This window comes from Phasianus colchicus, chromosome 10 (genome assembly GCF_987193195.1).
Source record: "Phasianus colchicus chromosome 10, bPhaCol1.hap1.1, whole genome shotgun sequence".
Classification (NCBI taxonomy): Eukaryota; Metazoa; Chordata; class Aves; order Galliformes; family Phasianidae; genus Phasianus; species Phasianus colchicus.
Window position 1 is genome coordinate 13,321,313 of NC_143445.1, and position 27,580 is coordinate 13,348,892.

The following is a 27,580-nucleotide window of genomic DNA, read 5'->3' on the forward strand; positions in this document are numbered from 1 at the left end:
ATCAGTCTGCTATTAGGCTGATGTGTCAGAAGCTTGGTCTCCAGTGTTTAGTAAGTACTAAAATCAAAAGGTATCTATACTAGTTAATTGAGCTTATTTTAAAAAAGGAAACAAAATGGATGACACTTATGAGTCTGTCCAGTTGCCACTGAATACCCTTCTCACATAGCAGTTCTTTCATAATACACACAGATAGACCTCATCCAGTACCTAAATCAAGTATTAGTAACCATTGTCATGATACAAAGCTCGTCAAAACAATCTATTGTATTAAAGAACCTGACTATTCCATGTATTCAGTGACTAATTAGGAATCTAATCTCCACTGGACCTACAAGAGATCAGCATAAATAATGTTTATTTTGTACTAGAGCAGCATCAATCAGTTTTCAATTTATAATTTAAAAAACAAAACAAAACAAAACAAAACCAGGACTATTTTTGAAGATTTAACAACATTTTTAGATTGCACTCAATTTCATAATTTATTTTAATTTTACAATTCTGCAATAGGAAAGTAATCCAACAGGAGTGCCAGTGAAAGGTTTCAGAGAGCAACCAATCAACAAATACAAAATATCCTCCATTAAGTGACTGGTCTTAGCACTCCTTTGGCACTTATCCACATTCTCTGTCAGAGAGAACCATTTACCATGATTTCCAAGCAGGAAGGAGAAGAGATTTGTGCCAGCCATTTCCAAAGGCAGGGGTGGACACTGCAAAGATACAGGGCAGCATCTAACTCAAAATAGCAAATGCTTTTGGAAGGAAGACCTGGTATTTCGGTCTGTTATGCAAGACTTCTCCAAATTACCCAACAGTTCCGACCTACTGTGCCAGTGCTTGTTCAAATATTTAAAAGCCATTTGACAAGTTTGTTTACAAGCAGACTTGGGCTTGCCTAAGGGGTGAAATGACTAACAAAGTAAAGAAATGTATCTGTTTCACAAAAATGCATCTGCCAAATCCAAAGTTGATAACTTCCTATGATATTTTCTAATTGCTTGGAGTTATGTATGATGCAGGATTCTATAGCTAACTCCTGCAGGCACTATACACACCCAGCAGACAGAGGCATTGATCACTCAATTCTCGCTGTCCTATCTGTAAGCCAGCACCAGTCAGCAGATATGAAGACTGTCAATGGCAGTTAAGTAGCGTCAAAGGAAACTATAGATATGTTTATATTCTCCAAGTATATATATACACATAAGTACATATGGTAGTGCTTATTATTACGATGATTTTAAATTCAGTTTAGCTGACAGTACCCTGAAAGTAAATGTTACTGGAGACTCAACTATCTTTATTCATCAAATCTGACAGCAGAGTCCCACTGGGTGCCCTGGTCTGTCTGTCTTGTATGTGATGTGGACAGAATCCCTCCAAAAGAAGGAAATAGATTTGACAGTAATCACATTTCTGGTCTGCCTGGTAAGAAAAGTACGGGTGACAGATCCATGTAAACACCTACCCACTAGGAACTGGACTTGAAGAACAGACTAAAACCTTCTGATAAGTTACTGGATTGGGTAAAATTTATACAGAGATAAAGATTGCCACTTGTTGCAGGTTCAGCCATGCAGCTTGAAAGTGGATTTTTAAGGAAAAATTACTAATGTACACACTACAGAAATATCCCAGTATTATTCTTGACAGCTTAATTCTCTTTTAAAGTTAACGTATCTGTCACCAAACAATTCCAAGAGATGGCACATTTTCTTCAAAGGTGTGGACCTGTCACTGATTAGTTTTTGCACTACAATTTACAATAAAAGTCCAAATAAAATAAAAGCAGAACGGTTTTCATTTCCAAAAATGTTCCGCTGCTTATTTCAAATTGCTCCACAGCCAGCCATGCTGCAGTGACACATTCAAAATTATACACAAGAATTTACTGTTAACTCATGTTTACAAATTACTCTTACATTCTGGCAACTTTGGTGGCGATATGCATTTTGTGGTTTGTTTTTGTGTTGGCACTGGATGACCTAAAGGATGACACCCAAGAAGTTAAGTTCAGTCTGTGAAGTAAATCATTAGGAGTTTAAAAATGCAACAAAAAAACACCTTTTATATCTTAGAGTGCCCCAATCATATTAATACCAACAACAGAAATAGAACAGAAGAGAATAGGAGAAAAAAATCAATGAATGAAAGACATTTATTGAGTATATGAGATGAAAGGATAATTTAACTAATACATCAGTAAGGATGACTGACTGGCTCTAGAACCATTCTACCTGAACACAAAATACCCAATTCTTTACTTTCTTCCCATTCTTTTGGGGTGTTATTTTTAGTTATTTCACAAAATTATCAATATTCTTCTACATGAAATACATAATTTTTAAATGGACTAAAATCTGCTATAAAACAAAAACCAGGATGAAACAGTAATGCATTACTAATTTAACTATTTCATAGTTCATCTAAAACCCAAGCCAGAGTTCCAAAACATTAATTTAAACAAGGGAATGAAATAAATCACATAAATAAGAGCAAAACAAATCTATCAAAAACAACAAAAAAGAATAAAAACCTGTGGTATGGTGGATGGGATGACAGTGGTCTCAGCAGGGACTGGTGGGACAGGGATCACAGGGACAATGGGAGAAGAGGAAGGAACAGCTTCTGTAGGCTAAAAATCACCAACAGCATGTCAAAAACAAGGAAAGCTACAAAAACATTTTCAAACAAGCAAAACTTAAATTTAATACATTTAAAAAGAAACTGAACAAACAAAATGATTTGAAAACTGTAACTATATTTGAAAGAAGACAAAAAGCAATGTGCTCATATCAAAGTGCCCACAGAAGTGAGGCACATCCACGTCACTTGTTCGCACCAAGCTACTCACCTGGCAGTGCAGGGTACGAAGGTTTTAGTGGTACAAAAGAAAAGTTGCTCACATCACTGGACAGAATGAAGGTTTTTGTGGGCTGGTTTCACAACATAAGCCCCTCAGAATTATACAGCAATGAACAAAAAAAGGGATGCAATGACTGAAGTCGGTAGCGCAGAACAAAGTTAATTTTTTTTTTTATAAATGGGAAAAATCAAAGGTACTTTGGGCTTTCCAAACCGAGCCCAAGTTTAAGAAAATCTTTCCCTCAAACAGGTGAAAGAACCTAACAGTGATTCATTTAATCATTTCAATGACTTTTATAAAGGTTTGGCATACGAATATACAGCACAACATCTTTGGCTGAGTAGGATTTTGGGTTGGGACATTCTAATTCAAACAGGAAAGCTACTAACACATAAGCTACGAGGGAACAAGACTACAAATAGCATTCTGGGCAAAACATTGATTCAAATTCATTTTGAGGTGCTAACATTCTGGTTGTCAACAAGCTGTCAACAACATAAACTGATGGCAACCACCATCAGAATCCCAAGTTGAACAACAGATCAAAGTTCTTTGCAACTCAGTTGTTCCAAGACATTCTCGTAAAAATATGCTGAAGTATAATGACAAAATGAAATTACTGCATGCTGAAAGTAAACAAATCTCCCAAACATATAAGTACAAAGCATTTTAAAAGTTCAGTTTTTGGGTTTTTTTTTAGAACACAAAGCAACTTACATCAATAGCATAACCAAAATAAAAAGTAATAACAAAGGTTAAAGAAACCAAACACCACCCAAGAGAAGTAACCCTTACAAAAAACAGCCATGGTATTTCGATGTTTGTTTTTTCTTTCCAACTCTATCTAAAATTAACAGTTGGTGAAAAATTTGCAGCTACTGATAGATGATAGAACAAGGTACCTTTGATGTCGTGTGAGATTATTACTAATCTCATTTAACTGTGCTTACGAGGACTGCAGTAAAATCTTTTGTGTGCTTAAGTAAGGGAGGAGAGGGGTACCAGAATCTAATTTGGTCTAGAAAAACACATTTCCCAAAAAATGTGGGGCATGCTCAGTACAACAAACGTCCAGTTACCAGGAGATCAATGGTGCAACCTTTAGAGGACAGATCAAATTAAATGGCTTCAGTAGTTACTTAGCCCACATAACAAAAATAAACCTCCTCTTCAAATCTGACTTGCTCCAAAACAAGCAGCTTCACCTATGTGAACAGAGTAAAACTCCTACTAAGCAAACAGTCAGATATTAAAATACAGCACTAGGGGAAAAAAGTTAACCATAAGCAGGTCAGAAATGCCCTTCTTTACAATTACAGCTCCTGGAACAAGAAAAGGTGAAAAAAAAGCCCATGTTACTCTCAGTCCACGAAACCACTTGCTCTTTGGCTCAGCAAAGTAACTGACTGATACAGTAGAAGTTTTCTTTGTACATCAATCCACACATCTACCATTGTATTGATGGCAGCTCTACTTCTGTGCTTCATTCTTTCTCAGTCCCTAATGCCCTGTCTGGGTTTCTAATTCCCAGTCACTTCAAGAGCTCTCCCAAACAGTTCCAATTCTAATTGTTGTTATTAATCTTGTAAAACTGGTCTTGTTCATAACCCTTTGTGCTTTAAGACTCCAGTCTTGTGAGCTGTTAGCATGGTCACTGTTTTCTCCTTGATGCTGTTGATTTGGTATCCACTTTGCCTTAGCAGCCTGCCCTGCTCAACCCAGCTGCCTGACAACATTCCCATTGAGTGCCCTCCACCGGTGTGTGATGTGCAAACCCAGGTTAAGATAAAACTATCTTCACTTAAATGTGAGCAGTTTTATGGAGTACAGGAACTGATGCAGGCACTGTGGCTACCACAAGGCAGACAGGAAAGGGTAGAAAAGAGGAAGCCCAGCCTTGAAACACACGCTGAATTACTTGAATTTTACTGCTTGACTTACAATTCACACAAGTGGAAAATTATCCGAACCATTTAAGTAAAGCTTTTAATTATTCAATTACAGAACTCGCAAAGAGTTATCTTTAGTGCCATTTTGTATTTCAGATAGGCTAATTTAATTACATATTTTAGAACCCCCTCTTTGCACACAATTCCACCACCCTGGCTTTCGATACAGACCACAGTGCTACATGAAATTTAACTTTGGGGACTGTAATGCTATGGAGGATGCCAGACACTCTCAGAAAAGCAAGAAGCTAGTAATAAAACACCCACCAAAATCACCCAAAAGGGAACACTTTCTGAAATGCATACAGGTAAAGCATCGGCAGTAGAAACAAGAAAGTTGTTGCAACTTTTTACAGGACAACAGCATGCCATATCCAAGATGCTCAATGCTCACTGCACCATTGCTGTGATCAGAGCCCAAACTAGAAGAGGAACAACAGAACCCTACAAGGGCAATTAGCAGAGCAGACATCTGCAAACAAAAAAGCAGCATCTGGCATGTTTCAGTTAGCAAAGTGGGCTGCAACGCTGACAGTGGCTTACACACTGAAACAATACATCCAGTCTGCACACGTGTGGTAGGTCATAAGACATTCATGTTCCACAGTGTCAGTGGCACTCAGCCTCAGGTCTGCATGTGCTGCACATGTCCCCAGACACACCTCTGTCTACTTCTCCTCCTTCCCAGAGCAGGGCTACAGCATACAGCAACTTCCAGAGTGGGCATGCAGACACTTTGTACTTCCCTTCCTTCCCTTTCCCAGCACCAACACCCTTCAATGCACCTGAAGGTGAAGCAGCAGAACAGAAATGCAGATCTGAGGTCCGCAAGCTGTATGTATGAAGAATATGCGTGGGGAAAGAGAGATGCTGCAAGGAAAGGAAGAGACAGCATAACCCAAGAAAGAGGGGAACACCTCAGTATCTGTTTTTTCTACATTAGTATATATTTTTCTACGTCCCCTTGGAGAAAGACTAAGAAAGACCAAATCACTTAAAGTGAACTGGGGCTGGGGAAGTGCAGGGCCAACAGAAGAACTAGCCCTGCTCCTTAACACTGCACCCAAAAAACATCACCTGATCACTTTGGATTATTGATTAGTAACAGACAACGCAAGAAATGACATGGTTTCTAACCTAGAAAGTCTTAATAAGAGAAGAAGAATACTAATTTTACTTCACTATGCCACATAATCAGTCTGAAAATGATTATGTGCTAATGGTATCCGCGAGAGCAGCTGAACAGGCTCCAACAGCCCAAGGCATCATCTCAGTGCTCTCTTTCCTAGGAATTTTAGAGCAAACATATTTAATAATGTTCCTCCAATGTTTAGGAATTTGTCAAATAAATACATTACATTAACCTCAAAGACAAAAGCTTATCCTCAAAATAACTCAAAATTAATACATCTCTGACTACAACACTGAATAATTCTGCTTTAAATGGACAGAAACCTACTTACACTATAAAAACAGTAATGTGCTAATTAAAAATGTGTAAAACAAACAGCACATTTATGACAGACTATATCATATTATATATATTATATATATGAGCACATAACTTGAACACTAATACACTAAGTGAATCTGACAGCAGAAATAAATGCATGAAAATCTGCATTAAAAAGTTATTTTATTACAACAGTCACCCAATTTTGTTGGGTACCAGCGTAATGTGATAGACATTCTAATTATATAAATTAAAAAATAATCAACTTTACAAGTTGCATGTTTAAGAAAAACTAATTTAATAATGCATTGAGCTAATTAAAATTATGGCAGTAAACATCTTCAAATCTAATGCCAAAATCCAGACCTTGTGAAAAGAAATAACACTGCCATTTTCGCATCAACCAACATACACAGTAAGACTTTCTATGATGAAATACCAACTAACCTGAAATGAATCAAAGCACAGAACACACCTGGAAGCAGATCACCAGATCAAATTCCATGATGCTGCTCTTCTTCAAGTACCAGAAGATAATATTTTGGAGAATAAAACTAAAGCAAACCACACCTTCCTCCCTTTCATTAAGCTACTATCTGAAAAGAACATTGCATGGAGTGCAATAATCTTAATGGGAAAATAGTGACTAGAAATACCCCTTTGCCAAGTGGACTTCATTAATTACTACTCTGATTGCTAACCATAAAACACGTGGGGAAAAAAAAAGGCAACAGCAGTATTAAACTACAGAAAGAAGTACGACATATTATCCACAGTCTGCATCATATACATCTCATCTCATTCAACAAGAGCACAACATCTTTCAAAACTGCACATCTCTAAGTGCCTAAAGCAATACGTACCTTTTCTAAGTAAGAGTTAGAGCACGAGCCATCAGACACCCAACCACTAGCAGCTTTAACTTTTGCTGTGCTTTTTGTAGGACTCTTTTTTACACTATCACGCAGGTTAGTAAATTTTCCTCTGTGTTTGGAAGAGGCTGGAAGTGTGGACGAACTAAAAGATGTATGAAAGCCCAGTGCCTGCTGCTGCTGCTGGAAAGGCTGCTTTGGCTGCACATGGCGATTTTGATGTATTTCCATTCTGGGCTTCCTGGTTAAATCAGCTAGCTTGAGCGTTCCCATTTCACAGTCATCTGTAGCACCATAGTGTTTGTAGTCGTGACAGTAAGCAGTCATGAAACTAGCAACACAACAATCCTTTCTGGGAGAAAATGGAGGGAAAATAAACCAAAATATTGCCTCCTGAAAAAGTTAAAAGTATTGTTTCCTGGATTATGGTCGTAGGAAAAAAAACCAATAGTGAACACTGTTTTAGCTAGGACTGCATGTAGTGTACTCTCTCACGCTATTTAAAGAGCACCATTGAACCACCACACAACAGTCAATTTGCTAGGCATAAATAATCAATGCAATGCACAAATTATTGAATAGATGGCAAAACTCATCTGACTATTAAAAAGCAGCTATGAAAGGTTATAGTCATTTTTTCTCCTACATGAAATCCTACTATTCCTAAACTTTGTTGTATTTTTACAATATCTCTGATATTTGCTGCTAGAAAATATTTTAACATGTTTATTCCTCCTTGGCAAACTTCACGGGAGCTGAATTACTTTGTGTTCATCTGTTAAAGGCTCACATTGCCATGAATACATCAGCACTGTGAAAGCACAATTTTAAGATACTCACTGTTTAAAAGAATAGTTTAAAAATCATAGCAATTATTTTTTTAAAAGTTCTTTATAAATTTCATTGTTTATTCAGCTTTTAGTGCCACAGGTGCATTATCTATTGCATTTTAACCCTTGTTTTCAAAACAAAACCCTCACCTCTAGAAAAAAAACAAAGCGTGAACAGAGGATTTAGCTTGATACAATCATACTGATGAATATTTAACTTTACCAGCCCATTGTAAACCAATCCTTCTAAAAAGAGAGAAGGTTTAAAAGTTAAGTTCCCAAAGACTACATGAAAATTGGCATCTGAAATGGTTACTTCCATGTCGAGGCTCACTGCAGGAAGAGGTGGGTTCCTACCCACACAGCTCCAGAGCAGCACGGCCCGTGATATCAGCCTTATGGCCTATGGGTCTGATGTAGGAATATGCTGTGAATCTGAATATCTATCTGGCACTGGGCATGGTAAGAATGAACATTAGCTCACAGAAAACAAAGCTTTATTAGGTCAGCTGTGCTATGATGAAGCAGAGAGATTTTATCAGTTCAAAGCATTAAAACAGGATTTTCCTTTCCATCATACACTCTTCTACAGTAAACCTGGCTACAGCAATGAGTCAGCATAATTATTTCACAGATAATTAAAAAAAACCTAGAAATACAGACTTTCGTACAAACATTTACAGTTATTTATAGCATGGATATTAAGAGAGAAATGAGAACTGACAGATGCTCCTCTAATCACCAAGAGCTGCCACGTCTCATCTTCTACCCAGAATGGATGTAATCAAGAGCTGCATATCAGATCATTAATATGATACTTAAAAATACAGAGACAGAAAGGTTTCTTGCCAGTGACAGAAAGCTGGGAACATGCTGGTCATACAGAGCCCCACAGAAGTGGGTTTGTGCACTGCAGATAGTGTCTTCTACCTTTGCAACAGCAGAAAGAGGGATGAGAGCATCCTGCTAACACTAACAGGTAGATGCACACTGATCGTAGAGAGACCCCAGATTTCATTACTGAAGGGCAAAGGCAGAGAGAAAGATAAGCACATTGTGAATGTGCACAGAGGCTAACAGTTCAAAATGAGCACTCCACAACTAATTTTTCCTCCTTGAAGAAAATTCCCCACATACATTCATAGTGAGCAAATGTGAGGTATCAACTTTGCACAAAACACAGACTAACTACCTTCTTGTTTCAAGTGGAAATCAGCTTTGAAATGCACTAATTGAAAATGTGAAGAGTTGCTGGATACCGTGTTCTTGGAAACCGAGCTGTACTACTTGGAACACTCCTCCAGACAAAAGGGAAGACACGAGGGAATTCACACCTCCGGTGCTTCAGACACACGGACCTCAGTAGCAAAAGAATAAAGGTGATATGGCAGATAGTTGATAATAGTACAAAGAGGTTTCTGGAAGTCCATGTGTCTTTGGTCCCTAAGACCATCACAGTAAGATATCAATGATTAAAAACAAAACAAAAAAAAAGAAAAAAAAAAAGAAAAATAGAGGGAGCAATGAAGTTTATTGTTCTATGGGTACAGAAAGAGAACCGTGGTGACAGAAACATGGGCAGAAGAAGAAATTTATAATAAACACAAAGTGAGGCTTACATAGAGTAATCTTGATGTAAACAAAATGAAAAGATAATAGCAAAAAAAAAAAGAAGAAGAAAAAAACAAGGAAGAAGAGAAATTAGTAAAGGTAAGGGGAATGCTATTCACAGAGATCAGACATTTGAGAGTCAGAGATTTTTCTGCCAAATTACATTCACACGAGTGATGTAAGGCAATGCCTGCCTTGAGGTTGTACCAGCAAAAGAAAAATCTGTGGGAGAGCAGAAGGACATATGGATGATTCAAAGAAAGAAAAACAGTTATGTAACAAAAGAGGCACAGATTTGACAAGATCCTCCTCTGACTGCAGAAAGTCTGTGAGTGTTCTCTGCAGACTGCATTAATGGCTAGCATGAGCTGCTTCACTCCGCTGCCAAGTGCTAAGTGATTTCACATAAGTAGAGGGGGTTCAGGATGAGGCTGTGCTGCAATCGTACCTGCAAACTGAACTACCTGCTGCTAACATGGAGGTGAATCATATTCGTTCTTTTAAATTACTACAGAAACAATTTGCATTGATCACTTCAACCAGGCATTCTGTAACTTTTTCTTTAAAATGGACAACACAGAGTTTTTTGCAGCAATCTGTTAAAATGCCAATAACACATCAAGTAGTATTTCTTCAAGAATCACCTTCTTTCCATATTCTGTAACAACCACCCCATAGCTGGCAACAATACCTGTGTACAGGGAAACCAGAACTAATGTCTGATTGACAATGTCTACCGCAAGGGTCTTTTTCAAGTCCAGGTAACCTTCAAGAGCCAGCTTATGTTACTTCAAAAAGAAATTGCAATGCTTAAGAGAGCTCTCCAAAAATAATTCTGTGCCTCACTCCTCCCATTGCCTTTCAGCAGTTACCACACACACAGCAAGTTCTGTTAATAGAACTCGACAGATAAAGACCAGCCCACATTCCTTACAACTTCATGCAAGTAGAAAATAAAGTATCTACAAAAGTGAACAAAACCTAAAAAGTAGGAAGGTAGGAAGAAATAATTTTGATTCAAAATCCACTGACAGGGCTGAAAACAAAGGCAATATTTTATTTCCAGAGATACATTGTTTAATTGTATATCTTTCTGTGAACTTTGAATGCCACAGGACATTTCACTAGTGCCACCTGAAGAACTTCACATCAATCTTGCTCAAAGCAATAGAAGTCAACATTCATCTAAGCATATTGTCTGGGATAGACAGGCTACTTGGTGGGGTCTAAAGTTGGGAAGAAGGAGGCACAGCTGCCATCCATCCTTATTTACAAGCCACGTTAAATGTATGCTGCCCAGAACACTGAAGACTATGGACGTGAACACTGCTGCACCATCCATACCATGCTCCTCCTGAAATCAGTGCCATCCTGAGGCCTGGGCAGGACTGCAGTAAAAACTGCACCTCTGTGAGCACTCTGTGTTAAAGACACCCAGACAGCACAGTAGATGTGACTAAACTGCAGCACTTGTTTTCTTTGTTTGTTTAAAAACAAGGCAAGAAATTGATTCTCTAACCTACTTTCTACTCACGTGCCACAGCACTTTACAATTAACTCAAATGAACTTAAAACTTCAAAGTTAAGAACAAACAAACAAAAAACCCACAAATAGCTTTGATGGGGAAAACAATAGCAGTGGAATATCAGGAAAATCACAAATGGTGAAGATGACCTCAACTGATTTAAGGACAAATGAGCAATTTATTTACTGTCAATGCCCTGCTACAATCTTAATCATACAAAAGAAATCCAATGAGGACCAATTTCTTCCATAATTACCGCAGTCAGAGGTAAAGCAATAAAGGCAGTGACAGTAGGGCTGTTGTTACTTGCTGAGGCCCAGTAAAAAAATTTAGGGAAGATAAACTGCTGTATCCATAAGCAGTAGCATAAGAGAAGAAAGGCTGTCCAGCTGCACATAGGACCAAGTTCTACCCTGTAGCAATAGAGCTCTTCTAAGAGATAAATGGAAACCTGCCACGTGTCAGTGGGAGGCTGGAGCCCCAAAGCAACTGGCGGCTCTCACATGTGCCCAGTTGCTTCTTCATGGGTAAAACCTTCAGGTGCTGAGAACTGCATGCAAATATGAGCAATAATTGCAGATTTGGCAACCAACAATCCATCTCTCTTGCCTCTGTCAGGATCTGAAAACTGAACCTTATCAACTGAATTCCATCCTGAATAACGCCTCGTCCAAAGGAGGGTTACCAGCCCCCTCCAAGTCTTCCTTCAGAAGGAGTTACAAGTTCAAAATAATTTGTCCTGTCAGCATTCTGAAGAACTGCTTCAATGACTGAAAGTAAGCCATATTCCTAATGTATATGCAAAGTTAAGTCTGGTTTTAATAAAGGTAAGTATGATTTTGGTTTTTCAAATTCTCAGTGTTAGCTTAAGTTCAAAACAGAATGACAGGCTCCTCACTAAGGTTCATAAGTGCTATGAGAATGAATTTAATGTATTTAATTTATTATTTGACACAAAGCCATTTAAACAACATCACCCTTAAAAATTGTAGCTTTCATTATTACTCTGAAGAGCCAACAAATAAGCACAGGCAGTGTTTCAGCATCAGAAAGAAATCAAGCAAAGGAAAAATGTACTCTAAGGCTTCATTACAGAAAAATAACAACGCTCTAAGATGTCTTGAGGCTGGTGGTGTTCTTCAGTATCTTTACCAATGATTTAGAGTGTGATTGAGTGCACCCTCAGCCAGTTTGCTAATGACACCAAGCTGAGTAGTGCCACTGACACAATAGAAAAAAGGGAGGCCATCCAGAGGGACCTGGACAGCCTTGTGAAGTTGGCCCACAAGAACCTAATGAGGTTCAGTAAGGCCAAGGGCAAGGTGCTGCACTTGGGTCAGGGCAATGCGAGATATGCGTATGGACTGAGAGAAGTCCTGCAGAGAAGGACTTGGTGGTTCTGGTAGATGAAAGCCAGACATGAGTCAGCAGTGTGAGTGTGCAACCCAGAAAGCCAACAGTATCCCAGGCTGCATCAACAGACAAGTAGCAGCAGGGCAAGGGAGGATCCCCCGCTACTCTGCCCTTATGAGGCCCCTGGTGGAGCACTGTGTCCAAATCTGAGGCCACCAGCAGAGTAAGGATGCTGGAGTGGGCCTCAGAGATGCTCAGTAGCACCTCTTCTTCCTATGAAGAAAGGTTGAGGATGTTGGGGGTGTTCAGCCTGGAGAAGAGAAGGCTCCAGAGGGACCTTGATGCAGCCTTTCAATACTTAAAAGGAGTACACAAAAGGAGGAAGACTAACTTTACTCCAAGGTTGTGAAGCCCTTTTACTGCTGCCCAGGGAAGCTGTGGATACCCCAATCCTGGAGGCACTCAAGGCAGCACACTTATTTTGTTCTTTATAATTCATTCAAATAGGAAAAGGTTACCTATATCTAGCTCTGAGACTACGAAAAAACAACTCTCAATACTAGAAATACATCAGTTAACTCTAAAAACTATCATACTATTCTTGAAATTTTGTAGAGCTTTCATTTGTTTGTTTTGGTCTTTTGTTAAAATTCAATTACTCTAAGAAATATTACTCATAAAATATTAAAATGACACATATGAACCACATCCCTTTCTTTTGAATATGAAACTTCAGGTTCCCTTGCTTAGAGTACTTCATTGCCCCTGAACGTACAGCCTTAAAACAGTGACTAAGTGTCTGAAGGAAATCAATAAATCCAAGTTTGGCATGGACAAGTTATTATTTATTTTATTGATAATTGTACTATTTTGCGAGAAAACCATTAGCTGCACAAAAATTGTTTTATACAGAAGTTTGCCCTAAAACACAGAGCATAAGCAGAATGTAATTTATCTCGCATTAATGAACAGCAAAAAGAAAATCACACGGAAAACCACTTTCAAGAATCCATTAATTACAATCATTACTTATTTCAGAAAGCAAGTGTCCGAAAATTTTAGTAAGTTAATTACTTTATTTACACATAAAGTGTTTTTTTTATACTGAAGCCACTCCTTACTTCATTTACAAAAAGCTTCAAACAGGCAGCATTAGCATTTAATCTTTACACATGCTGAATTCCTCCCAAGCAGAGATGACTACGTACTTTCACTACAGGTCTGACAGCTTTGTATTACTATGCAGATGTTTTGCCCTATCATTGCTCAGCGCTACAGCTAAAATCCTTACCATGCAATTACTAGCTAGGTACCACATTTCATTTTATTCATTCTTACACCATGGAAACACTGGAGGCTGCCTCACTCTTGCTTCCATGACAACATGCAGTTATAATGCTGTCTCAAATAAGTACCATTATACAACACATTCAGCCTCTAGAATGAGTCATAAGACCCTGCAACTTTTCAGTAAAATAGGCACCTTTTCTGTACTGCCAAACACTCATGGTGCTTAGCAAATTAAGATATTACACAACAGGTATAATGCTTAGTATTACTCATGAAAACTCCACAAGTAAATAAAAAGTAAATAATAATGCTGTTTGCTAAAGAATTTCCATAACATTTTAGCACTTCTCTGTATAGTTTAGAAAAGAACGTAATCTTTTTCAGCCTTACAATGGAAATTAAACACTTCTGTATAATTCTAATCTTACAATATTGAATAAAAATAATATATTTTTAAAAGAAGGTCTACAGAGACTGATTTGTGATCCATAGTTATACATCGGCATTTCATCTGGATTTCAGGTTAATTATTGCTCAGGGACACAAAGACTCAGGTTTGATCACTTCGGATGTGATGCTGGACAAACACCATCATGGCCCTTCCATAGACAGCTCATGCACAAGCTGCTTAACCTCCCAAGCAGCGCAGGAAACCTGAGCCAGTCATTCCAAATTCTCTCATATTCCACATTAAAGCAGTTTGTACAACTCATTAAGTGGAAACAGAGTCAGACAACCTAAATTCAAATGGAGCTAAGTACATCCACTTGTATCCAAACTGAGTGCAAAAGTCCCTCAGAACGCTCCCTGCAGTTGCCCAGGGTGGAGCCAAGGGCTGTGGCTGAGCGCTGCCACGTGGTGGGCCTCATCTGGTGACAGAAGGCTGCACTGCCAGCCATGAAGCTCTGATTAGCTAACCTTATTTAAAACAAAAACAAAAACTATTAACCATCCACCTATGCCTCTGTTTCTCATAGCTCTGCCAGGCATACAAACACCCTACCCCCGATCATTCATGAATGTGACCTCATGGGACTCCAGTCCCAGCTTGAAAACCTACAAAATATTCTTCCCCCTAATCTCATAACATCACTGATTTTAACTGCCTTTGATCCAAGAACTATTACTTTCAAATACTTCTATAATTATAATGACCTGCTGACGACTAAATGATCCCATGTATGCTTTTGTCTATGTTCCCCGCTTTCCACAAAGTCTGGAAGATCTGTGAATGCTCATTTTCCTTTACAAAGAGAATCACAGAATCACAGAATCACAGAATCGTAGGGGTTGGAAGGGACCTCCAGAGATCATCGAGTCCAACCCCCCTGCCAAAGCAGGATCCCTACACCAGGTCGCACAGGTAGGCGTCCAGGCGGGTCTTGAATATCTCCAGAGAAGGAGACTCCACAACCTCCCTGGGCAGCCTGTTCCAGTGCTCCGTCACCCTCACCGTAAAGAAGTTCTTGCGCACATTGGTGCGGAACTTCCTATGCTCCAGCTTCTGGCCATTTCCCCTTGTCCTGTCTCTGCACACTGCTGAAAAGAGTCTGGCCTCGCCACTTTGCCCCCCACACCTTAGATATTTATAGACCTGGATCAGGTCCCCTCTCAGTCTTCTCTTCTCAAGGCTAAACAGACCCAGCTCACTTAGCCTTTCCTCATAGGGGAGATGCTCCAGGCCCTTCACCATCTTTGTGGCTCTCCGCTGGACTCTTTCCAAGAGATCCCTGTCTTTTTTGTACTGGGGAGCCCAGAACTGGACACAGTACTCCAGATGAGGCCTTACCAGGGCAGAGTAGAGGGGGAGGATAACCTCCCTCGACCTGCTGGCCACGCTCCTTTTAATGCACCCCAGAATGCCATTGGCCTTTTTGGCCACAAGGGCACACTGCTGGCTCATGGCCAACCTGTCGTCCACCAGGACACCCAGGTCCCTCTCCACAGAGCTCCTCTCCAGCAGGTCATCCCCCAACCTGTACCGGTGCATGGAATTATTCCTCCCTAGGTGCAAGACTCTACACTTGCTTTTGTTAAACTTCATCTGGTTCCTTACTGCCCAGCTCTCCAGCCTGTCCAGGTCTCGCTGAATGGCAGCACAGCCTTCGGGCGTGTCAGCCAATCCTCCCAACTTCGTATCATCAGCAAACTTGCTGAGGGTGGCCACTACCCCCTCATCAAGGTCATTGATGAAGATGTTGAACAGGACCGGTCCCAGCACCGACCCCTGGGGAACACCGCTGGTTACAGGTCTCCAACCAGACTCTGCACCGCCAATGACAACCCTCTGTGCTCTGCCAGTCAGCCAGTTCTCAACCCACCTCACTGTCCACTCATCTATCCCGCACTTCCTCAGCTTCGTTATAAGGATGTCGTGGGAGACAGTGTCAAATGCCTTGCTGAAATCAAGGTAGACTACATCCACTGCTCTCCCCCCATCCACCCAGCCAGTGACAACATCATAGAAGGCTACCAGGTTGGTCAAGCACGACCTCCCCCTGGTGAACCCGTGCTGACTACTCCTGATAACCTCCTTTTCTTCCAGTTGTCTGGAGATGGCATCCAGCACAATCTGTTCCATCACCTTTCCAGGGACAGAGGTGAGGCTGACTGGCCTGTAATTACCTGGATCTTCCTTCTTGCCCTTTTTGAAGACTGGAGTGACATTGGCTATCCTCCAGTCTTCAGGCACCTCCCCCATTCTCCAAGACCTCTCAAAGATGATAGAGAGCGGTTCAGCAATCACCTCTGCCAGCTCCCTCAGCACCCGTGGATGCACCCCATCGGGTCCCATGGATTTATGAACATTGGTGTTGCCTAGGCGCTCTCGGACCGCCTCTTCCCTGACTAAAGGGAAGTCTTCCATTCCCCAGACCTTCTCACTAACCACCAGGGCCTGGGATTCCCGAGGGGGAGCTTTTTCACTGAAGACAGAAGCAAAGAAGGCGTTCAGTATCTCCGCCTTCTCAGCATCCCCCGTTACCAGAACACCCCCCTCACTTAGTAGGGGACCTACATTCTCCCTAGTCTTCCTTTTACTGTTAACATACTTAAAAAAACCTTTTTTATTATCCTTTACCACCTTTGCTAGATTCAATTCCAGGTGGGCTTTAGCCTTCCTCGTCGCATCCCTGCAGGCCCTGACAACATTTCTATATTCTTCCCGAGTGGTCAGACCCTTTTTCCACATTTCATGGACCTTCTTTTTCCCTTTGAGTTTGTGCATGAGCTCCTTGCTCATCCACACAGGTCTCCTGCCACCCTTTCCTGATTTCTTGCTCACAGGGACGCACCGATCCTGGGCTTGGAAGAAGAGCTGTTTAAATGCCAACCAGCTCTCACAGGCCCCCTTACCTTCTAACACCCTAGCCCACGGGATAGCTCCAAGTAGGTCCCGGAAGAGATCAAAGTTGGCTCTCCTAAAGTCCAGGGTAGCAATCCTACTTTTTGCTTTGCACCTTCCACTCAAGATCTTGAACTCCACCATCTCGTGGTCACTACAACCCAAGCTACCCCCAACTTTTACTTCCTTAACAAACCCGTCCTTATTTGTGAGAATAAGGTCCAGTAACACCCCTCCCCTCGTTGGTTCCTCCACCATCTGCATCAGAAAGTTGTCTTCGACACATTGCAGGAACCGTCTGGACCGCGCGTGCCTGGCCACGTTGCTTTTCCAGCAAATATCTGGATAATTGAAGTCCCCCATAAGCACTAGTGCCTGGGATTGTGACGCTACTTTCAGTTGCTTGTGGAAGGCCTCGTCAACCTCCTCTTCCTGATCAGGGGGCCTGTAGTACACACCCACAACGGTGTCACCCATACCAGCCTGCCCCTTGATTCTCACCCACAAGCTCTCCACTGCTACATCACCCTCCCCCAGGTGGAGTTCAATACATTCTAGCTGCTCTCTCACATAAAGAGCAACTCCACCACCCCGCCTCACCAGCCGATCTTTCCTAAAAAGCACATAGCCCTCCATGACAACATTCCAGTCATGCGAGCTGTCCCACCACGTCTCCGTGATCGCAATGAGATCATGGCCTTGCAACCGCACACAGATCTCCAACTCTTCCTGTTTATTTCCCATGCTGCGCGCATTAGTGTATAGACACTTTAGGGAAGCAGCACCCCCCTGCCTCTCTCCATCCCTTTGAACTCCACCCTTTTCACCCATCGAACTCCATTTTGAGCCACGAACTACCCGCTCAATCCCAGTGGCCCTCATTCTGTCCCCTTCCCCCTTCATACCTAGTTTAAACACCTTTCAATGAGCCCTGCCAGTTCCTGGGCTAGGATCCTCTTACCCCTTGGAGACAGGCTACTTCCATCTGCAGCCATCATGCCAGGCGCAGAGTAAATTGCCCCGTGGTCAAAAAAACCGAAGTTCCTGTGCTTGCACCAACTTCTTAGCCATTTATTTATGAGGCGGGTTTTTTGGATGCTCTCTGTATCCTTCCCTGCCACTGAAGGTAGGGAAGAAAAAACCACCTGCACACCCGTTCCTTCAACTACCCGCCCCAGTCCTCTGAAGTCTTCCTTGATAGACCTCAGGCTTCTCTCAGCGACTTCATCGCTGCCAGCCTGAACTATCAATAATGGGTAATAATCAGAAGGGCCAATCAGACCAGGAAGTTTCCTAGCAATGTCCCTGACCCTTGCCCCCAGGGAGGCAGCACACCTCCCTACGGGTAGGGTCAGGAGAAGCTGACTTCTTCTCAAGGTGTCTGTTTATCCATCTGTTAATTCTCTTTTAATAATCATTTCCCACAGAAATCAGAACTGCACAGCTGCAGCCTCAGAGAATACAATTCAGCACCTTTTAAAAAGGGCATCGTATTTGCTTTTTGAATTTTTTTATTTCTAGGAATACTCAGTTTAAGCAAAAAGGTCACATATAATATGATGGGCCCTTCATCCGTAATAAACATAAGTTCCTTAAGAAATCCTGTGTAAATGTCATCACATATTGATCATCTGTGCTTCTTGCCAAATTAATTTAAACACTCTCCTACTGGCACCTGATTTATTATTTTTTTTAAACACAGGAAATGAGTCATAGTAACTACTCCAAGCTCAAACGTGGGACTGCCCCAGCTGTAATCTTGGCTTGGATAAAAGCATCTGCTTTAGCATCCCACACCTGGGAATACTTACCTGGGAAAGTGTTACCACCATCAGCAGTGGGAGCAGTAGTATTTCACAGTCAATTTGCATTCCACTTTATTTAAGATGAAATCACTTTAAGTGCTGCTCTGTATTGGGTCTTAATGAACTGAAATTTTTAAAAGCTCTATACAGATTTTCCCTCACAGCGTTCAAAAAGAGTAACAAATATGAAAACGCAGAAAATTCAAAAATGGCAAGATCAGCTTACAAAAGAGACAAAACGAGTCATATAGGTCTGTTATCTGTCTAGAGAATGTATCAGCTCAACTACGTCCTAATGTGCAGCGAAACAAAGGACAAACAGACAAGCTGTAGAGCAACCGTGTTGTATTAGAGAAGGGGGTTACATGCAGTGAAATGAAATTCAGTAACAGCTGAGGTCACATGGAATAGCAGTAGGCAGCACAAAGGGACCCTGAGGAACACAAAACTGGAAAACAAGTCCAGAAGGACTTGAGTTGGTCAGTTAAAAAACAAATGTAGGCTTTCAAACTTTTATTTAATTTTTCATCTATTAAATGTTGAGCCTAATACAAGGAGCCTTGAGTCTTTCAAACAGCCAGGGAACACACTGGGATTTGTATCAGAGCCCAAGCAGTTACTGAAGGAACACAAACTAGTAGCAAGACATGAAGCAGACATGGAGGATTGATTCCACATCAACAAGTAACAGTGACTCAGGATCAAGGCATAAGCACTGGCAACACACACTACCATGCAGGTCTCAAAACATTAGAAGTAGAATAAGGAAGAAAACTTTCTCTCAAGACATGGTAAAATAGTATGTTTGATACAAGAGTCCATAGTAAATGTCATCATAAAATACCATGAACCTCAGACAAGGATAGGGAAGGAACTGAGAAATATAAATTCCCAACCAGGGACCAGGAGTTCACTCAACACGTTGAGTAGTTCACATGGGGTAGGGTCGTTATTGAGAAACGGAAAAAAATCTGACAAAGAAAAAATGATTTTATCATTAACACAGAAAGATAATTACTTGTGCCAGGGCCTCACCATGTCTGAGTAACGAAATTCTTCCTAACAGCTAACCTAAATCTTCCCTCTTTTAGTTTAAAATAGAGTAGATGGTAAAAGCACTGGCCACAGTAGGCATTCTGGAAAAGGGAAGCAAATTCCTCATGCAGCTAGCATGCACAAAGATTTTGATTTATCTTGCTGTATCAATGCCAGTCTCTCTCTTCATGTTTCTATAAATCCTAGAAAGCCTGAGGACACAAGGTTTACCAAGACTTTGACTTGGCTATAAACTAAAAGTATAATGCAGATTAAGCTATCATATCAGCCTTCAAATGTGGGTGCAGATCATTCTAAAAAGACAAAGTCATGTTTTCTACATATATCTGAGACATTTTGGTTGTGTTACATTCTTCAGACTATAAAAATCATCCTGCACTTCTTTAATCATAATTGAGAGTGCTCTCGATAACACAGACCAAAATAGAAGAACAGGAAGAGGATGGTGTTCACTTTAGATTCAGTGATTCTGTCACACAGTCATTTACTTAATAATTGTATTAACTGAAATATATACAGCAGCTTTGGCAGCAAAACAGAAATGTTACACTGAAGGAGCTTGCTTGAGCTGTTTAGTAAACTGACAGCTGGTGAAAAGTGGACTGGCCTGTACTTGATTTCCAAAACACTTCATCTGTCAATACAAGCCTCAGCTGAGAGGACAACTATCACAACATGAAATAAATTTGCAAAGTTATATGAAAAACCTAGAGTCCTACCCCTTTCACAGACTTCCATGAGTCCACCCGCATTATCTGCTGAAGATACTGGATTAAAAGTGCCTGCCTTGCTTGAATGTGGATCTAGGGCCAATGCAGACAGACAGACCCTGACAGCAGCAGCGCTATTTCAAAAGCGTGACATTGTGTTCCCTTCTCCTTCACTTAGCACATTTCTGATTCATTCTGGAAAAGTTAATTTTCTTGAGATACAGTGGAACACAAATATGAAGAAATTCTGTAAAATCAGCTCTGAGTGAGACAGAGCAACTGTGAAATAACAGGTGTGAGAAAGCAGAACCCCAGGCCCTCCGGCAGCAAGGCAGCCTGTCACCAGTTTTCATCATCACTGCTATGCTGCAAGTGATGAAACCAGCAAGTGCACTGCATGTGCCAATGTGACAACCACTGTATGGGTTTGGGAAGGAAAAAGCACAGCCCCTTTTCTTCACCTGCATACTAGTCATTTGCAAGAGGAAAGATAGTGGCTACAGCAGGGAACCAGCAGGACACCCACAATCTACATGATGTTACATGATTCATGTTACGTATTCCTAAGATTTATTGATTTTAATGTGCTCTTCAAATTGTTGGGTTTTTTTCATCAAGAAAATTTCACAGTCTTGATTGCACATCATTTCTGAATGAACCCGAGGTTTAAGCTCAATTTGTCAAAAATTGCTCATTCTCAAACTACTGAGTAGAACATACTTGCTGTTAATGTCTCCTTTAAAGCTTGAATTCATATCATTTTTATCTTCGCTATAAATCCACCTTATGTAAAATTGGACCAGTGGCAGAATTAATATTTTCAAAAAGTAAATTCATCCTGCTACAGATGTGTGATACCACATAGCTAAAAAGGAAATGGAAACACCACAGTAGAACTCACATTTATGCCTCAGATAGTGCTCTCATAGTTAAAGTCAACCAAAGCAAGCTATTTAAAGCTACTTTCTCATGTATTAATCACAGTATTAGCAGCAGCAGTTTATAGGCAGAGTATAGGCAGAGTATGGAGATTTTAAACTCTGGGAAAAGTCTGCAATAAGAATCTAATAACAACCATTCTGTGTCATATAAAATGTATCATATAAAATTCTCTACAGTCAGTCCTGAAACTCCTTTTTTCTTTACTACATCTCCTATTTCAGTCCAAACAATGTGCTGAACAAATCCTCCTAGTAAAGAACTTAATGCCTCATGGTGGTTGCCATAATCAAATCCCAGCTTCACTTGTAAACTTGAAGTGAAGCTATACCAGTTGTGCATTCACACTGAAGTTTAACATTCTTAAAACACATCATCCATTGAGACTCATCCTGATACGTCTGGCTAAAACATTCAATACCTACACTGCTATCAAACCTCCTGAAACTTTAGTTGCAATATATTCTGTAGGTTCCAGGTACAATTCCAGGTTTTACATGAAACCTTCCCTGCCTTTTCTTTTTGGCCCCTTAGTTTTGTGATTTCTATATCTAGAAATATATATAACAGTGTTGTTAAATATACCAAAATTATAGAAAGGAATGGTAAATATTGCGGTAAGAAATCAACTTTTGCAGGTCATGAGCTGTAAAAAGTACAATAAAAAAGGTGATGTGGATGAAGATAAGTTCTGATTACAATACAGCACTTTATACATGCTACAACTATGTTCATAATATTTCAAAGAGCTCTCCTTACCAAGCAATATTCTTGGAATAACGGCATACAGTAAAACTTGATATGCGTATCCTGAAAGGGAGAGATCCAAAGGGAAGAAACGCTTGGGCTTAAACAACTGGCAGAAGCAGTTTGGTAAGCTCTGAAATTTAAGATATAGAATTTGTACACTAATGGTATGAGTGAAATGGATGAGGGGAGTTACAGGCTTTTCTGCCTTTTCTTTTTTTTCCCTCTCCTAAAACATATCCTAAAAAACTGAGGTAGGAATTAGCACAGCAAATCCATAGAGCTGAACAATTTTCCAGTATCAAATGCTGGAAGCGTATTATATCACATTACTTGCTCACAATAGCCCGAGTGCACTGCTATTAGAACAAGTTCGGCGCTTTGAGTTTCAGACAAGTCAGTTTCTGAATTTGTAGCACAGTGCAGGCCAAGAACCACTTAGAGTTAAAATGCATTCTGAGGCATTGGGATAGTGGTATTCACCATCAAGAATAGGTGCTTCTCAGAGCTCCAGCTTTTATTAAAGAAATTTATGTATTTATAAACAAGAACTGAAAGACCAGCTTCTAATTAGATCCCTTAATTCTTCTAAGTGAATAACCAACTCCTCATCACAGAGAAAGCAGAAGGAAGACGGAAAAAAGAACAAAGGTCTCAAATGCCTGGCACATTCCATCAGCTTTCCTGGATACGTGGAAGAGCGTAGCGCAAGGAGTGGGGTGGCTGGCACTGCTACCTCTGACAGCTCACTGCTGTACAAGGAATGGGCTTTATGCCCAGGGATAGACAGCTTCCTTAACAAAGGTCTTCCTTGCACCTGGCTGGGGAAGTAAACTATCGCAAGCACCAAAGAAGGAAGGGAGCATGCAGCCCCATCTCCAACATGAACGTTCACAGAAGGACCAAAGCAAGCATCGTGTCCTGCTATACCTTCCCAGCCAGGAAAGCTAAAGTGATGAAGGGACCACCAAACATGGCTGTTATGCAGAAGGTTCTCATGAAGGATTCACAAGGGAAACAAGAGACCTGTAGCTTAAAAACTATCAGCTTAATTCCACATAAATTACAAATCACCACGTTCTAACAGTATGAAAAGATATTGCTCCTCATCATAAGCAGAATTTCAACAGACAAGGTTAGAGAAGTACATCATGCCTATTATTTAGACTCTGCAGTGTTGATTAAATCCAGATAATGGGGATGCCCTTAGTAACAGTATGTTATTAGAACAAAGTCATCAACCATTTTCAGAATGCTGCATCACAGAACAAAACTGAAGTGAACGGAAAATCAAAACTGCACCACAAGGAGCAATCTTTAAGTGTCTGTATTTTTCCCTCCGTGAGGTGTGAACAGCTGCAGTGGGTGGATAAGGCATAGGGAAGTACTGCAGCTTTCCAGAGGAAGAGGCTTTGTAACAGGCTCTTCCATTCTCAGAGCTTACTTCTGAGTAAGTTTAGTACTTTTTATCTTTTTTAACAAACATATAAAATCATTCTGGGTTTTTATTCCCTCCTTTTGGCCATGAACATATTTAAGCTGTTGTTTTTTAGTGTAAGAATGAAATGTAGACTTAGGGAAAAAAAATGCAAGCTTTCACATATGTAAGTTTCTTCATAGCAGAAAAACAGAATGAACTCTGGGATATTCACAGAATCACAGCTTAACTTTGAAGGGATCTCAGGACCTTTACTCAGTGCAACCCACTCTCAAAGAAGGGGCTATTTAGTGTTTTACTTATCAGCAAACACCTCGTCCTCACTAGTCAGAATGCAGAATTTTTCATGCATTTCAGCACTTCAGGTAAGTGTAGCCATAATATTTATTCTGTAAAACAGTGCTGTATATTTTGGCTTCAGAAAACTGACAGTACTTAAAACCTGATTGCCTACCTAATGCATCACTTAGGGCCGGATACTGACCCATTACAGAAACTGCATATTTCCAAACACATATTTCCAACAAGAACTGAAGGTCTCACATTTGTTTACTCAAAATTCACAAGCAAAAGAACAGGTAACACTGAGCAGATGTCACAGTAAGAGGAAATGGGAGTTTATCATTACCAATAGATCGACAATTACCAACAGATATGAAATACCTGAACAGCACAGTGGTGTCTGAGGACATTTTAAAAAACAAACAATAGAAACAAAACAAAACAAAACAAAAAAAAGAACAAGTGTCTGTGCTACTCTAGCATAAATAAAATCTGGAAAGCAATTACTCTTGGCTAATACTGAATTTAGCTTAAAAGTAAGCAAACCAAATATAACCCTTAGTTTTTGAAGAGCACTCAGCATTTTGCTTTGTTTCATTATCCAGAGATGGTCATCTGCTAACATCAATCAGTTTTAACTTCAGAATTCTCCTCAAATCTACATACTTGAAACTTGACTTGTTTCCTCTTACCTCTTTTGATAATAAAATAGTACTTAGAGCAGATCAACAGTGACATGGAAAAATACAGTCTTACAGACTGCACCATTACATGTATATTCTGTACATAAGGAAGGCATTCCTTAATCTTACTTATAGACTGCTAGCAATCAAACTGACAAAGATTAGAATTTGTCCCGCTATATATTTTAATTAAGACTCTAACTGTTTAATCCTTTCCTTTAAATTCAGTTCCTTAACTGGGAAATATGTGGTCTTTATATGAACTGTCATCTTACTACGGCTGTGGATTTGGTATTTCTTAGCTGCGTTATTGCCCTCAGGGACAAGCAGCAGAATGTAAGCTGCATTTTCCAATATTTCAATAAATACCTCATATTTACATTGTTGGAGGCTCTCCACTTGCAAAATGACTATAAAAAGAAATTGTACCTCATCTTAAGTGCCTCCATTTTCACGCTTTGATGATAAAAATTATACAGAGCTCTGTGAAATACGAAAATGAAAGCAGACAGAAAACACCATTCATAAATCAGAGAAGCATGAATATCTAAACAGACGGCTATTTCTGACCAGCAAGTAACCAGAACACATGCAGACACAATAATTTCAACAAGTGGCATATTACCTGGGTGGAGCTGGCAGCAACAGAAATGCAGTCAATGAAACCATGTCTCCGAGTGAAAAATGCAAGTATCTGCTGCCAGCGGGAAGGCTCCGCTCGTAACTCATCTGCCGAGCCTTTCTTTGCCCACTGCTTCTGCTTTGGGCCTATGGAGCTATGGCTTGAGCCCGTGTTGCCTCGATTGGCGCGAGAATAGAGGAGTGTGTTATTTCCGAAAATGTAATTCATCTCTGCAGCTCTGCAGGTGGTTGCCAGGCAGTCTTACTTCCCTACCAGCTGCTGAGTGGTGAATGAGCAGAAAAAAAAATGCAGATAGAATTACAGCAGCATCGCTTACAGACCAGGAAAACAAAATTCTTCATAGCTGATGCTGTTCTTCTTCCAAGCTTTCCTACCACCTACACCCTTCCCCTACCTGTGATTGCTCGACAGTATGTTCGTTACTGCATTAAAAACAAAAAAGCACCAGTAAAGGTTTTTCTTATTTTTCCCTTTTCAAAACACACAGGATCAAAAGCTTGTTTCCTTTTCTTAGCTGATAACAGATTTTTAAGAGAAACCGGGGAGCAGGTACAGCACTATGTCAGAAATGCACAGCTGTAAGGACGGTGGTGCATGGTGACAGCTTCTGGGAGGAGAAAGCACGGATCACAAATTGCAAGTTTCAATCACGGTCTGTAGTAAGATCCAATAGCATCTTTTCACTGCTTGCATAAATTATCAGAATGAACCGAACAAAACAGGGAACATGCAGCAATGCAGCATAATTTCACTTACTCAGTGAGATTACATTTAGAAAAAATATTCTAGAAAATTGTTTGCTGGTCCCTATAGAATAAAAATCCTCTCCTCCTTCAACATGCTTTTAATTTTTTATTTAGTTTTTAACACATCAATAATTCCATGCTGCACATCAGTGGGGTTTTTTGAATCAGCAAGACTAGGGATATTAACATCAAACACCAGAATCCAACACTGTTGCTCTTATGATCTTATATCACTATATATAGTGACCAAGGTTATTTCTCAAAAGGACAAGAAGTGGCAAAAAAAGGCAAAAAAACAAAAAAAAAAACTAATGAATTTTCCATAAAATTACTTTGATTTTCAATGCAAATCACAAGACAAGTAACACTATAGGAGTTTATTTTCTTTGCTCTCTTCACAGCACAAAGGCTAAGTCTCCCTGTAAACAACCCAAAGGTTATCTGGAATTCAAGTTATCTTACTGAATTCACTATTCACATTTGTATTGGCAAATATTTTTTTAAAAATCCTCTAGCTCACATCAGAGAGACTACTTAGGAAATCACTTATGTATCGAGGCTTTCAACAAGCTTGCCTCTGGATATCCAGTACTGAATTATCAAAACTGCCTGTCCTATATTTCTGAACAAAATGCTTTAATGGTCATAATCATACACCAGGGAAAACTTTTTTTTTTTTTAAAGAAAAAAAGTCTCAATTTGATTAACAAAGGCAGCAGAGTGCCTGTATGGGCTTATAATGCTAATAAAGGTACAACAACACAATTCTACAAATCCAGAGTCTCACGATGCTCATTTTAGTAGGAATCATCAAACCCCTACATATATATTTTTTTTCCTTAGTACACTTTACACCCTTTGACATATCAAATTTACAGACAACTTACATTGCAATATAAGCCAGAACAATAGCATATTACTGCTTAGGAAGATATTGGTAATAAGTTCAGTGCACTATCTGCTTTTCCTTACACACCTGAAATCCACACCATATTCTAATATTTTGAGAACATCTTCCAGAGAAACCTTAGTAATTTTCAGAAACCACAATGGCTTTTCAGTGCAAATCATAAGAAGCCAAGCCTGGTTTGTGCACGGCCTCAAAGCTACATTCATAATGTAGACGATGGAAGTAAAGAAGTCTCTGAGATGCTCTAGGTACAATGATTCATTTAAATGGAGAAGCTTCTCACAATGCTAATTCTTCCAAACTGGGAGAAGGGAAGACTGCAGCCTTAGGTGAACAATGCCCTACCCACACAAATTTCCACAGTCATAAAACACAATTTTTAAAACACTTGTTAATACTGTATCGCTGCACACAAATGAGGAGTTGCTAGAGATACTGCTATGCAGTGTGTAATTCGCTGGTGTAAAAATATACAAGCTATTTATTACCTTTAAGCCAGAACATTGAATTTTATATACTCGA

The 27,580-nt window shown here is 40.0% G+C and overlaps 1 protein-coding gene across 19 annotated transcripts in view; it reads right to left on the reverse strand.

Annotated features, from left to right (window-relative positions):
• Positions 1-27,580, reverse strand: part of DLG1 (discs large MAGUK scaffold protein 1) — a 134,293-nt gene that overhangs the window by 50,448 nt on the left and 56,265 nt on the right. For 10 of the 19 annotated variants that reach the window (XM_090147355.1, XM_090147354.1, XM_031596263.2 and 7 more), the window contains one exon: positions 2,543-2,641. The exons of 5 other annotated variants lie outside the window; for them this stretch is intronic. In XM_090147355.1, coding sequence (XP_090003481.1) covers positions 2,543-2,641 — 99 coding nt within the window. Of the gene's footprint in view, positions 1-2,542; positions 2,642-25,384; positions 25,827-27,580 lie in introns of those variants that run through there. 4 more of the 19 variants (XM_090147360.1, XM_031596268.2, XM_090147361.1 and 1 more) reach the window with 4 other exon arrangements.